Consider the following 13,747-nt stretch of genomic DNA (forward strand, 5'->3'; position numbering starts at 1 on the left):
CAAGATCTCGAGTAGCACCATTAAAAAATATTACACTCCCCCGTCTCGAGCTTTGTGCGGCACAACTACTAGCAAATCTTGCGCAAATAACGAAACGTGCATTAAATATCGCGTTTGACAAAGAATTCTATTGGAGCGATTCCACTATCACTCTTTCGTGGATAAGATCTCCATCTTATAAATGGAAAACCTTCGTTGCCAATAGAGTTTCTGATATTCAAACAAAAACCGACGCAAATAACTGGCTACATGTCCGATCGGAACAATCCAGCGGACCTCATATCACGCGGGTGCTATACACATGATTTATTGAATTCATCCTTGTGGTGGGCAGGCCCATCTTGGCTACAAAATCTAACTGAAACACAGCGACGTGCAACTGACAATATTTCAATTCCTGAAACTGATGTCGAAAGTCGAATCACAAGTTTGACTTGTACAAAAATTAACAATAACGAACATTTTTTCTTATACTCTTCCCTTATTAAACTCGTGCGCGTAACTGCTTTTTGTTATCGATTTTTACAAAATTTAAAACTAAAGAAGAAAGAAAAAGAACTACTGTATGGCCCACTCACGGTCGATGAATTCAATAATTCACTAAACAAGTTAATAAAAATATCACAATATGAAATATTCAAACAAGACATAGATATAGTCGCGCGTGGGGAAGCATTACACAAATCGTCGAAATTAAAATCATTAACACCGTTTTTAGACAAAAATGGAATATTGCGCGTCGGCGGTAGGATAAAGAATTCAAATTTACCGTATGATAAATGCCATCCGATAATACTACCAAAAAATCATCAATTGACTATTCTAATAACTAGGCATGAGCATTTAAAACTGTATCATTGCGGAGCACAGATGTTATTAAATGCGTTGCGTAATACTTATTGGCCTATCGGAGGCAGAAACCTGACAAGATCGATCGTGAAAAAATGCGTAACATGTTTTAAGGTAAAACCCACATTTATTAATCCAGTAATGGGCAATTTGCCTAAATATCGCGTTACACCGCAGTCACCTTTCTTTATATGCGGAGTAGATTACGGAGGTCCTATCTTATTAAGAGATCGTCAAACAAGAGGATACAAAAAATTTAAGGCTTACATATGTTTGTTCGTGTGCCTTGTTACAAAAGCAATACATATCGAATTAGTATCTGATTTAACTACGAATAGTTTTTTAGCCACTTTTAAACGATTTATGGCGCGACGCGGAAAACCTCGCGAAATCTATTCCGATAATGGAACAAATTTTATAGGCGCAGCATCAGGATTAAAGGAGCTTTATAAATTTTTGCAAACAAAATCAAATCAAAATAAGATTGTTAATGATATGACCAACGAAGGCGTGTCATGGAAGCACATTCCACCAAACTCTCCTCATTTTGGAGGAATTTGGGAGGCGGGCATAAAGTCGTGCAAGGCTCATTTAAAGCGAGTATTGGGTAATGCTATTTTAACTTTTGAAGATTTTATACGGTTTTGACACAGATCGAAGCAATATTAAACTCGAGACCAATCTCTCCCTTAAGCTCCGATCCCAATGACTATGATCCTTAACTCCTGGTCACTTTCTTATTGGAAAATCCTTAACATCTACTCCCGATCCATCAGTGCTTGAAACCCTTGATAACAGGCTTTCTCGGTATCAACGACTACAGAAACTTGTGCAACATTTTTGGAAGCGTTGGCACAAAGAATACGTATCGGAGCTGCAGGCAAGAACAAAATGGCAAGTTCAACCATCGCAATCAGCTGAGGTAGGCGATATGGTAGTGGTCAGAGAAGACAATTTACCTCCACTACACTGGCGATTGGGGCGTATTCTTGACACACATCCAGGAGATGATGGACTTGTGCGTGTTGTGACAATCAAGACACAAAATGGTGTACTCAAACGTGCAATTAATCGAGTTTGTGTGTTACCAAAACAATAGACAATATAAATCAAACCAATAGACTGTTATTAACTCAAAGTGTTAAACTATAATTCTAATTTGAAATCATATACCCTATATTATTTCAAGGGGGGGAGAATGTTCACGCCAAATTAGACGTGACAACGCTGCACTCATATTTTTCTAAGAAAATATTACATTTGCAACGACGCATAGGCAATTTGCATCTCAAGATTCAACTACAAAGGGTCCTGCTAAATACCTGAAGCCGGCACTAACAATATAGTCTTAACCCGGTCGCCAAGCTATCCACACATTCAAATATTCCAATATTATATCAATACTAAAACTTTATTATACAAACAGTGTAAATTATATTCTATAAATAAATAAGTGTAAATCTATTTGTTATCAATCAATATTTACATTTAAAACGGTTGATAGAGCCACTAATTCTATCTGGTCCTTGAGCTTACAACTTCAACAAAAAACACTTACAAATAATATGTTTTTACTTGCACAACCTTCATCGTGCAAGAAAGAAACATTAGAGCATAATATGAGTGAAATATATTAGCAAAAATTATATCATTTTACATTTTTTATTTTTTACATTTTACAATCCTGATTTAATGCGCCAACTTTTGATGAAACTTGCAAAAACCCTTTAGTACATATTATTTGAAGAAGGGCTTCTCAAAGTTTACCGGTTTTAAAAATTTTGAATTTATAGTTCAACGAAAAGGTTTGGTTCTTGAAAATATGGGACAATTGTGGTATTTTTTTACTGTGGTCATGGAAATGTTATTCATAGTTATGGTTCCAAAGTTTAAATAAACAACATTAGTAAAGTTTAACCAAAATAAGCAAAAACTCGTTATGATTTCATCAAAACTCTAAGTTGTAAAAAAGCTCATAATTCTCAAACAACGTTAAATAATTTAAAAAAAAATTTTGGGAAAGTTAATGTCAATACTATCACCTCGTTCCGGTTTCGATCAAGATCTCGGACTCGGTCATACTCTCACATTGATTATTAATATTTACAGCAATGTATAATTAATATAATATACTTTTTATATATTGAACAACTCTAATAAGCTACGTTATGAATAAAAATGCATTGATAGTGATTTTTTTTGTTTATTTTTCATAGCACATTCAGCTATATATTAGCTATACATTGATGGTGATTGGCAAAATTTTAAGTAACGATCAATTAAATTATGCAACTATATGAAATTTAATAAATTAATTATTATATGTTAGAAATTTTGGTTTTCGAATGACTACATTACAACAATGCACTTAAACTTTCTAATATAAAAATTTTAATGAGATTGAAACATCACTATTAATTATAATAAAAACCATTACAGCTGGTACAGGGCGAAAAATCCCAAACTCGGAGGAGAATCTTTCGAGCGGAACCGCCTCGTAATGAATTGCATTCACGGACCGAGTACAAGAGTAGTAGATGATGAGCAAGGGGATGGTAGCAATGTAATATAATATATTCACAAATTAGTTTCAGTCACGGATGAGGTCTAACTATTAATCATTTACGGAGAAAATATAACATAAATGTATAAGTATAACCGAAAACCAAGTGGCGGGGGATTGGGATTGGAGAAGTAAGGGATGACACACAGGATCAAGCTTTTAGACGATATAAAATACCCAATACAATGATGAAGCTAATGGTACATAATTGAAATATTTACGCACACGAATGTATATATATACACACACACACACACACACATATATATATATATATATATATATATATATATATATCGGAAATACATCAAATTAATAATTGTGATATTTTCAAAATCTTTATTTTTAGTTCAGACGTTTTGTGCATTGTTCTATATCATCTTCAGTGAGTTTTTACCCGATGAAAATCAGAAACAAAATAAGAATTAAGAGTAAAAGCTACGAAACTCAATGGAATTACAATTAAAAAAAGCGATGTTGAAAATACTTACATGGTTATTGTTCCAATAAATACTAAAACCAGTTATTTACAAACTTTGTACATAACAAATGTATTACATTAAAAAAAAAATATTCAATTTGAGGAAATTATTTTAACAAAATGTTCAATACGACCTCATACTTTTTATAGGATGAAAATGTATCATTCCACTTATTTATATTTTTTTGTACAACTGAATTAGGCAAGATTTTGCGAGATGTCTCTGGGCAACGTCAAGATTAAAATTTTGACTATAATTGTTTGTACGATTAGTCATCAAAATTTGATTCTGATTCTTATTTTTAGTTTCATTGTAGAGTTATTTCAGAGGTTTTCCAACTGATGTCTCATTCTTTGTATTCAATTTTGTATTCTATGTTGTATGATCGATCCACACTTTTAGCATACATACCTCAACATCAAATATAAATGATTGATAATATAAAAATAAATCTATATATTTCAATTCTACTAATTGATAGCTATAATAATTGGATTCTCATCAAAAGTTGCAAATTTATATTTGAGCAAAAATGTTATATATTAACGTTATAAAACACCTTCAATATATTTCAAAAATTGTATTTGTTGGTCGATATAGAAATAGGTGGTTCTATGATAAATCTATTTTACAAATTCATCATAGTTGAAGTTAAAACTATGAGTTAAAAATTCTCATGCGATTCTATAAGAACAAAATGAAATTTTCTTTTGTAAATTAGTGCATAAATCAATCTTATAAATCTAATATAATTTTAAAATAGTAAAAAGTAGTAAATGTAAATTGTAGTAAATGTAAATTGTTCCATGTTACTGGCAAATCTCGTAGTATTTTCTTAATCCAAAAAAATATTATTGCAAAACTTTGCTACTTTGCTGTTAGATTATAACTACGCTTTCAATTTAACTTCAATAAAATATCTACTATAGCCTTAAAAGGTTATATCAAATGAATTATTCAATTCATATAATATTAATAATTGTTCCTTGTTACTGGCAAAGCTCGTAGTATTTTCCTAATCCAAAAAATATATTATTGCAAAAAATCTACTTTGTTGTTAGATTATAGCTACGCTTTTAATTTGAATTCAATGAAATATCTACAATAGCCTTAAAAGTTTATATCAAATGAATTATTCAATTCATAATCAAAATTTTTTATAGATAATAATAGATAGTTATTTCATTACAGATAGCATTAAATACTTCGAATCGTTGTTTTATATTTACAAAAGTTATTATTTTATATTTAACATGAAATCAATATAGCATTCCCTTTATTAATTCGAAGCCATAGGAAGTATCAAAAACCAAGCATCATCGATTTGCGATTTAAAACGTTATACATAAAATCAAAAAATACAATTTGATAAATAACCTTCTATTTATTTACTGCAAAAAACTCAAAATAAACACAGTTATCGCATATATCATCATTCTAAACGATGCGTCAATCAATCAATCCGTTGATTTTTGTCGCCCGGACACCCCTTTCGTTCATTTCTCATGGAGGTACGCAGACCGGCTTTGGCAGGCAGTTCTAGGTTGACGTTGATGTTTTCACTAATAGACTGGTCGTGCAAAACGCCTGATCAGAATCACGAATCCTAGTGATTCGAGGGAATTTAGCAAGTAATACTGCCTACTTTGGCGAAATGAAAGGGTAAATCAAGGAGGGAAAGGATAGATTCAATGCTTTTACAGCGATAATTAATGAGTATTTTATGTCGACATTTGTTCTGCGATGATTTAGGTTTGGAGTGCATTTGTTCATCCTCAGAATTGCAATAGGAATCAAAATAATTTTGTTTCCGGTATGTTGTCAAACTAAATTTAAATATAAGTAGACACACTTTATAAATGAAAATAATTAACTAGTTATAGTAGCATTTTGTAAGTGGCATTTTGCCTCAAAGCAAGGTGCATAAATTTCCCGACATCTATAAATAATCGAACTTAATCAGTAAAAAATCAATATATCAATTTAAGAGTTATTTATAAATATACTGAGTTCTAATAGGACACTTTAAATGTTAAACTATTGCAGATTATTCAATTTTGTAAAAAAATATTACATACTGGTTTAACATCAGATCATTACAAACAGGTTTCTAATACATCCATGGAGAAATTAATTCAAATTTTAGTTATTTTCGCAGGACTTGAGTATTTTAGTATGTTTATTAAAACCTTTGATTCGTACTCTATCATACAAAATTAAAACCACAAATTGAAAATTCTAACAATTAATTACAAAGATTTGGCCTATATTCACTCTTTATCAATAATGTAATCAGCAAGATTTTCAAATTATATCTTTCGAATAGTTGCTGAATTTTTAAAACCTTTTCAAGATTTTTGGCTAAGACGTAGACTTTAGACTTAAACGTGGATTTTCTGCTAATTCTAAAGAAAAAGCTCTGCAGATCCTGCTCGATCGTAAACTATTAAAAGCCCGCTGCTCAATTTTCCAAAAATAAATTTTAGAAATTAAACTACTTGTCGTAGTTGTTATATTTTAGTACGTTTTATAGTCCATGTCCATCTAAAGTTAGAAAACATTTCATAAAAAAAGCTGATGCATTGTCTGTCGAACATATTCTAAATCAGATCTAGTAATTGATCATTGATAAGCTTCTGTTCAATGAAACTTCAGATGATTTGCTGTTTTTCATATGAGCAGTGTATATGTAGGTACATATTTCCGTAAAGTAATGTTTAATTAATTTTGAAAATAATATTTTAATTGTAATGAAACAGCAATAAAGCTAGTTAACTTTGAGAACAGCGGGATATTTATTAATATTTGCAAGAAAAGTATTTCTATGCACATTTATTTATTACAATTTATTTTTCTAGCTATTAAGTTGCTAGATACGTATTAACTTTATTAAATGAAATACTAGAACCAAAAATACTACTAATAAATATACAATAAATATTCAGTATACAAACGATATTGAAAAATAGTGAATTTTTGTTACCTAGAATTTATGCAACAAATATAAAAAAATATGACTGAATTAATTTAGCTACTATAGAACTATATCATAAAAAATATGGCGGTGTTGTAAAAAAATCGGCAAACATTTGCAACAGCTACATAAGCCACCGGTGATGGCAATTGAAAATATGTTTCATATTTATTTGTCGTGCGGATTATGAAGAATTCTCACAGAAGATTAGTTCTTGCATATATTAAATCTCAGTTCTCTATAAATTAAATACCGGTCTCTCGTGAATGGAGAATGCGTCAGTTTCACACCCCCTGTTAGATTTCTATTGTCACATTGCATATCAAATCGTAGTATTGATGAAGAGATATGTCGGGCGTTGAATTGATTAAATCGGAGAATCGGAAATATAAATGCTGACAGTATGAGGAATTAAATAAAAAAGCTTGTTTTTAGTAACTAAGAATTTGTTAACAAATATGGAGTTATGAACTAGAAAAATATGGACATAAATAATTTTATCTCGCAGCTTCTAATCAATCAGTTTAGGTAATAATAGAAATTTTTGTGCCCAACTACGACGTAATAAAGTAAAATATTTTAAGTATTTTATAATGTTGATTTAAAATCGCAATGATAACTCAATAAAGTTTATTTTCTCTATTATGATATGTTTGTTGTGAAATATTAGTCTTGATGTTATATTTTATAAAATTATAGGTATTATAGAGTAAAAGCAGCAATTAGTAAAATGTAGAGCAAAAAAAGCATTTAGTAAAATTTGTGGCATACTTTCTGCAAAAATTTACTAGTTGTATTATTATAATTTTAAATATTATGCATCATGAAGATTTGAAGACAATGTTACTTTATGTGTCTCAATTGCATATCAGATACAAATTCTATGTCATTTCATTTTAATTTCCTTGGTATACATGTTATTTCTTAATAGTGGTCAGTTATATGAGAAGGTTTGGTGCACGCCCTTCTTAGCAAAGTAACCTTTTTTATTTATTTTTTATTTTATTTTACCTAAAAGGCAACCCAAAGGTTGATCGTTCTTCATATAATATATTTTATTAATAGAGTATTTTAATGCAGTAACAACTGCTTGATATCTGTCTGCATGAGCTGGGCATTAAATCTGCAACTTTGAATTGAAAGGCAAAAGTTCTTACTATAGAGCTGCTACAAGTTTGGGTAACTCAAAGACAACAAATTATTCATACTATATTTAATGTATAAAATTTGAAAATGCACCTAAAAAGGCACCGATCTTATTAAAATCATATTACATAATGCTAAAAAAATTGAAAACTTTATATTATATTATAAAGCATTATTATAATTCAAGATTAGTAAAAAATAGGGATGCTTTATTAAATATTGTCTTATTAATATACCACATGGTTCTTATTTTATCAAACAACAAAATATTTTTCTTTTCTATTAACAAGAACTTTTTTAATCAGAATAATCAGTATATAATTCAATACATATCGTACGTCCATGATGTTTTTAATCTCCCCGTCATAACACTCTTTCTGTTTCTATTCAGTCAAATCACATATCGCCGCCGCCCCAAAAATACAAAGAATTAGATCCCTCGTAATGAATAGGGGTTTCTTTTGTACGGAACGGTGCACACACAAAACATTGCATACGATATAATTATAGCACTGGTAGAAAAATACTAATTTCATAATAATTTCATAATAATTTATTCAAATTTTGAAAACATTTATTTTCGATAGTAATATTATTCCAATATAAGTTATATATAAAAAAGATAATTTACAAAATATTATCATTTCACAAATGGTTAAATTATTTATTATGACTACATAATTAGAAAAACTAATAGTAAATTAATAATATTAAAAAAAATAATGAAATGTTTTTGACCTATCTAAGCAAATGAATAATAAATTAAGTGTACCGAATGGCAATTTTTATTGTTACTGAAAAATCTTTATAACATGTTACGATCTTCACAATGAAAAATTTTCAGTAGTTAGAAAAAATCCGAATAAAACATTATTTTTTAATGACTGATATCTTTATTATTAGTATTTAATAAAAATATTGCTATTATTAATAGAATCCTTATACTATATTCTGTGTAATCGCAAAAAAATCAAAAATGAAAATTTTTATATATCTTTACGTGAGTGTATGTGTGTGTGTTCGGATACAAATTTTCGTAGACCATTTCAGGAACACCGATGAAGCGATTTGAATAATTCAAAAAACATACGATTCGTATTTATGAGGTGATGTGCTGATTAGTCTTCGGCATAGGCAAGTCTAGCCTTTGAATTGCTCATGATATGTTGCTAAAATTTTTACGAAGAAAAATTCTTGAAACAATTGCTAGGAATTGAAAAAAAAAAGCATTATTTTTATATATTCTTTATTATTATTATCATCATCAGCATTATCAATACAATTTTTATTATTTATTTCTCTCAATTTCTTACATTTTTGGCATCTATCGTTGACATATGAAGTACAAAAGTAATTTTTGGCATCATATATGAGGAATATAAAGAATTACTTCTAAAAAAAACGTGTTTTTATTTTATATATAAAATATATTATTGTTTTACTTAAAATAATGTAAAATAATATTAGCACCTCAGGAATAATCTATTATATTATTTTTCCCCCAGCGCTGCTACTATGAACACATCACGTACTGTAGACGACCCTGTTATAAGGCCATTTCAGTAGGGGAGCAGAGAAAATTAATTGCTTTTTAATATCACAGATACTTATCGCCGGACCCCAACGCCCAGAGTTTGACTCTGAAATAAGATACTATCTGTTTTAATCACAAATAAAAGGTTCCAGTTAGAATCCAAACAGATCTTTGAGGAAGATAGTGTCGATTATGTGATGAAATGATATATGTGCGATCGGTTGCATGTCATATGGTGAAGTGAATAAATTATTGTGATAGTAAAAAATAATTTGTAATAAATATAGGCGAAACTTCTTTTTGATTTCTCCAAAAGTTACTCAGTAATAATAATTATTACGTAAAAGACAATTGTGCACTTACATCTAAATTATTGTGTAGACAAGTCATTGTAAACCATTTTTATGTTTTATAGTAATAGCATTATGTTGTAAACTATTTTTCTAAGCAACTATATAAAAGCAATACTATTACCGATTAGCATTATGAGTGAACCGATATTGGTTTATAATCCAATTATAAATTTTAAAATAGAGATAAATAAATGACGGTATGATAAGTTATAAAATCGTCCAAAATATGAAAATATTTTTTTTTGCAATAATATGGAAGTGAAAATACTCATTGAACTGAAAAACTTAGTAGAGATTTAAATCAAATAATAAAACTTAAATAATCATTTCCTTTTGCTATTCAATTATCATGCATGCATACAAGTTAAAAAACTGCAAGGGAGGCTTCTTGATGAAATAATAGATAAAATTCAACTGAATATTAAATGGATATATAATTAATTAAATTTAGCAGATGTCGCCACTTAGAAAGTGTAAGTTTGAAATTTATACAAATTATAGTCGATATTTGATGAAGCTCAAGACTGATTTATGAATTATTGATTGATATTCTACAAATCTTTGTTTTCTATGTATGAACGAATCTGTTTCTGTACACTTACAGATGAAATCGTTTTCTGTAATTGTACATAGGTTTTTTCAAATGCAACTTAGAGTAGAAACTAAGGTAAATTAATTGAAAACTGTTTGTAGGACACTTTAAAAATATTTGGTGCGACGAACCAGTTGATAGATATATGTGAGTTGATTAGATATAGTGAGAAAAATGACCTGATTGAAACCTGAATGAAAACACCCTGATTAAATATCCTTATAGTTTAGAAAAAAATGTGTTTAAATTTAATTAAGAACCGAAAAATTAAACAGGAAATTACTCCAATGATATATTTTATGCTTATTACAGAGTTAAAATTCTTTTTTCATTATTATCATGACATAGCTGTATCACTGTTTTTGCTTTTCTACTTAGTTTCTTCTTGCTTATATAATCAGTATATTATATAGAATATCAAGTAAATATGAATGCTACTATTTTGGTCCACATTTTTTTGGATTTGTGCTTTCGGATTTGTTTTTAGCACGTTTGTTTCGTAGATCATGTTTTTATTTACATATTACAGCATTTCATTTATCAATCAAAATATTTAAATATGTCTTTATTGAATGTAAGAACATACTTGCTTCATAAGATTATCTAAATATCGTATCTAGACGTCTATTCCCTTCGGTTTTCCATTTATCGCAACATATCAGCTGAAACTGGAGCAAAACTAAACGAGTTGAAGTCTTCAATTATCCTGCGCCATGTTAGATGCAAAACCGGAGCAGAAGCAAAGCGGAGCAGTACTGCGTGTTTTGTTTGTTTTCCAGATTGTTAATTAGCACAATTAGTGTAATTCGATGCCGTTGCAGCCGATGAGTAGAGATAGTACTCTGCCAGTATAGTACTAGTAACTAGCGTTACACTGCGCGTGTAAGTTTACTGCGAATGCAAACACCGGGCGAAATGTTTCCTTGCGCAGATGTTTACGTTGCAAAAGAAACATCACTGATGACGCAGAGCACGAGTTGCCAGCAAATCAGATGACGAGTGGTAAAAAATAGTGACATAAGTAACTAATATTAACCTTGCATAATATATTTATGAAAATTGTTAAAAAGAATAATACTTATTAGAATTTGTTAGCGTTACTATGTGCGGGTGTATGTATGTACTAGAGATGAGCTTATCATTTGTTTCGAAGTTCTCTTTTTAATATTTTTTGACTTACTCGAAACAATTTAAACCTCAACAAGTGAAAACATAGTTATAAGTATTATATATCTTTCTTAAAACTTTGTTTAACATTCAAACTATTTCGTAATTAGTTTAGAATGATTCGATCAACATTTATTTCGTATATTGCGTAATAACTTTAGTGTCACCTAAGAATAAGAGTAAAACTTAATATAATGATTCATTAACTTGTTAAAATTATTTTTGAAATTTATTAGTTCTTTATTGTCTTTTTTTTTTGACTAACTGGCGATAGTATCATACAAACCTGAATCAGATATGGAAATATTAAGTCAATAAAAAGAGCAAAAATCATTAGATATTTTTTGTTAGATGCTGAAACTATTTACTGATTTAATTCTATTGACGTTTTACGTTTACTTTGTATAATTCTTTAAAACAATAATAAAACTTTGGACTTTTCATTTAATTTTAAAACGTATTTCAAAATGTCAATTTAATTTTTGACGTGCAATCCCATAACTAATCTGTTAAATTTTCTAGCAACATGAAAGAGAAATTATCATGGCGTTAATAGCAATTAAAATAGGAAAAACACAAACCAGTAATTTAGAAAAAATATGATCAATACATGAGACACTCCAGTATACCTATCTGACTAATTTTACAATAAATATAAAGATAAAAAAATAGTTCTGGAGTTGAGATACTCTTTTAATAAATATGATGATTTTATTTTAAACAGTTTAAACACCAAAGTACCAGAAAATTTGGTAATACGTATTAAAATTCATTGAGAATTTATAAATTATGATACTAAAAACGATGGAATTAATTATTATGAAAAACTAAAGATGAGTATTTGTTTTATCTATAATTTATCTTTATAACTAGTTTTGTCATAAATTTATTAATTTATAAAATATGAAATTAAATATAAAATTGGAAAATGATTAAAGTTTTTATATAAAATTATTTATAATTATTACTTGTAAGCAGTACAATTGTATGAAAATATTTTTAGTTATGAAAAAGATTATTATAAGATTTTTTTTTCTAAAAAAATAGTTTAATTTACGCCGAATTACATAAACTTCTTCGAATTTAAAAATTTGAGTATTAAAATTAATTCGATTTATCCATTTGTAATTGCTATCGGCATAGCGTAAAACAATGATGGTTTTTATAAGTAACTCTCATCCTGCATCAAATATTACACCTCCACGAATTTGTACACATATTACCTCCAAAATATACAAAATCTTATCTATTTTTTTGACATGTAGAAAATTTATTAAAACATACTCCTCGTTACTTCTGCTTATGTTTCTAAATTTTACCAACGTCAACCTCTACACCTATATCCGACCTACATGTAACAGGAATATTCATCTCCGTGGCACACATGTCGTATGGGAATTACCTTTTGAATTAATGACGCAATCACCTTTTGAATAACGCGCGCTCATGTCGCGTGACGTCATAGGACTGTGTGTCCAATAGGGTTTCCGGATGCGAGATGCTTTTAATAAAAGTCTCCTTATATTTTGCAAATATCTCATATTTATAAGAGAGCGATGGTCGCTTTTCAAAGAGGCAAGTTGCAGAAATTATGGATGCAGAGATGTAAAGGTAGATTTAAACAAATTGGATAGTTCTGGGTTTGTGACATGATGTTCTAGAATGAAAGAGTTGTAACAGATTTTAACAGAAAAGACAAGATTGTATTTTTTTACGTTCACGAGAAAAGATTTATATGATCTGTTTTGCTAATATGATATTTTCTCAAGGTTTCAAGTAATTGAATCGATTGAGACCAAAATTAGAAAATGTTCTTCACAAAATTGCCAAAAAATTAAAAACCAATCAATGAATTTCGAAAAGGACTAGCGTTGATTAGTTAGTATTTTGAGAAAATAGGTTGAGTTTTTTTTAGAATTTGCAGATTACTACAAAAAAAATTCTCTTAGTTATGTCCAAAATCTCAAACCGATTTTGAAACTTTTAGAACAGATAAAAAAAATTAATTAATAATCATGCTGATAGCTCTCTGGTGAAGATCGGTCAATCGGTTTCGTAGTAATTATTTATTGACAAAAATTGTTTTG

At 29.0% G+C, this 13,747-nt stretch overlaps 1 protein-coding gene across 1 annotated transcript; it reads left to right on the plus strand.

Annotated features, from left to right (window-relative positions):
* The first annotated feature begins 249 nt into the window (after window positions 1-249).
* On the plus strand, window positions 250-1,497 carry LOC113381668. The gene has a single exon (XM_026620428.1). The coding sequence runs from the start codon at window positions 250-252 to the stop codon at window positions 1,495-1,497; it is 1,248 nt and encodes a 415-aa protein (XP_026476213.1).
* The last annotated feature ends 12,250 nt before the right edge of the window (window positions 1,498-13,747 follow it).

This window comes from Ctenocephalides felis, unplaced genomic scaffold, assembly GCF_003426905.1.
Source record: "Ctenocephalides felis isolate EL2017-DRISC unplaced genomic scaffold, ASM342690v1 CF-g0.4_SCAFFOLD_02976, whole genome shotgun sequence".
In the NCBI taxonomy this organism is placed as follows: domain Eukaryota; kingdom Metazoa; phylum Arthropoda; class Insecta; order Siphonaptera; family Pulicidae; genus Ctenocephalides; species Ctenocephalides felis.

Excerpts from the sequence above, each read along its gene's own strand:
- LOC113381668 (XM_026620428.1), top strand. The coding sequence starts at position 250 with ATGTCCGATCGGAACAATCCAGCGGACCTCATATCACGCGGGTGCTAT.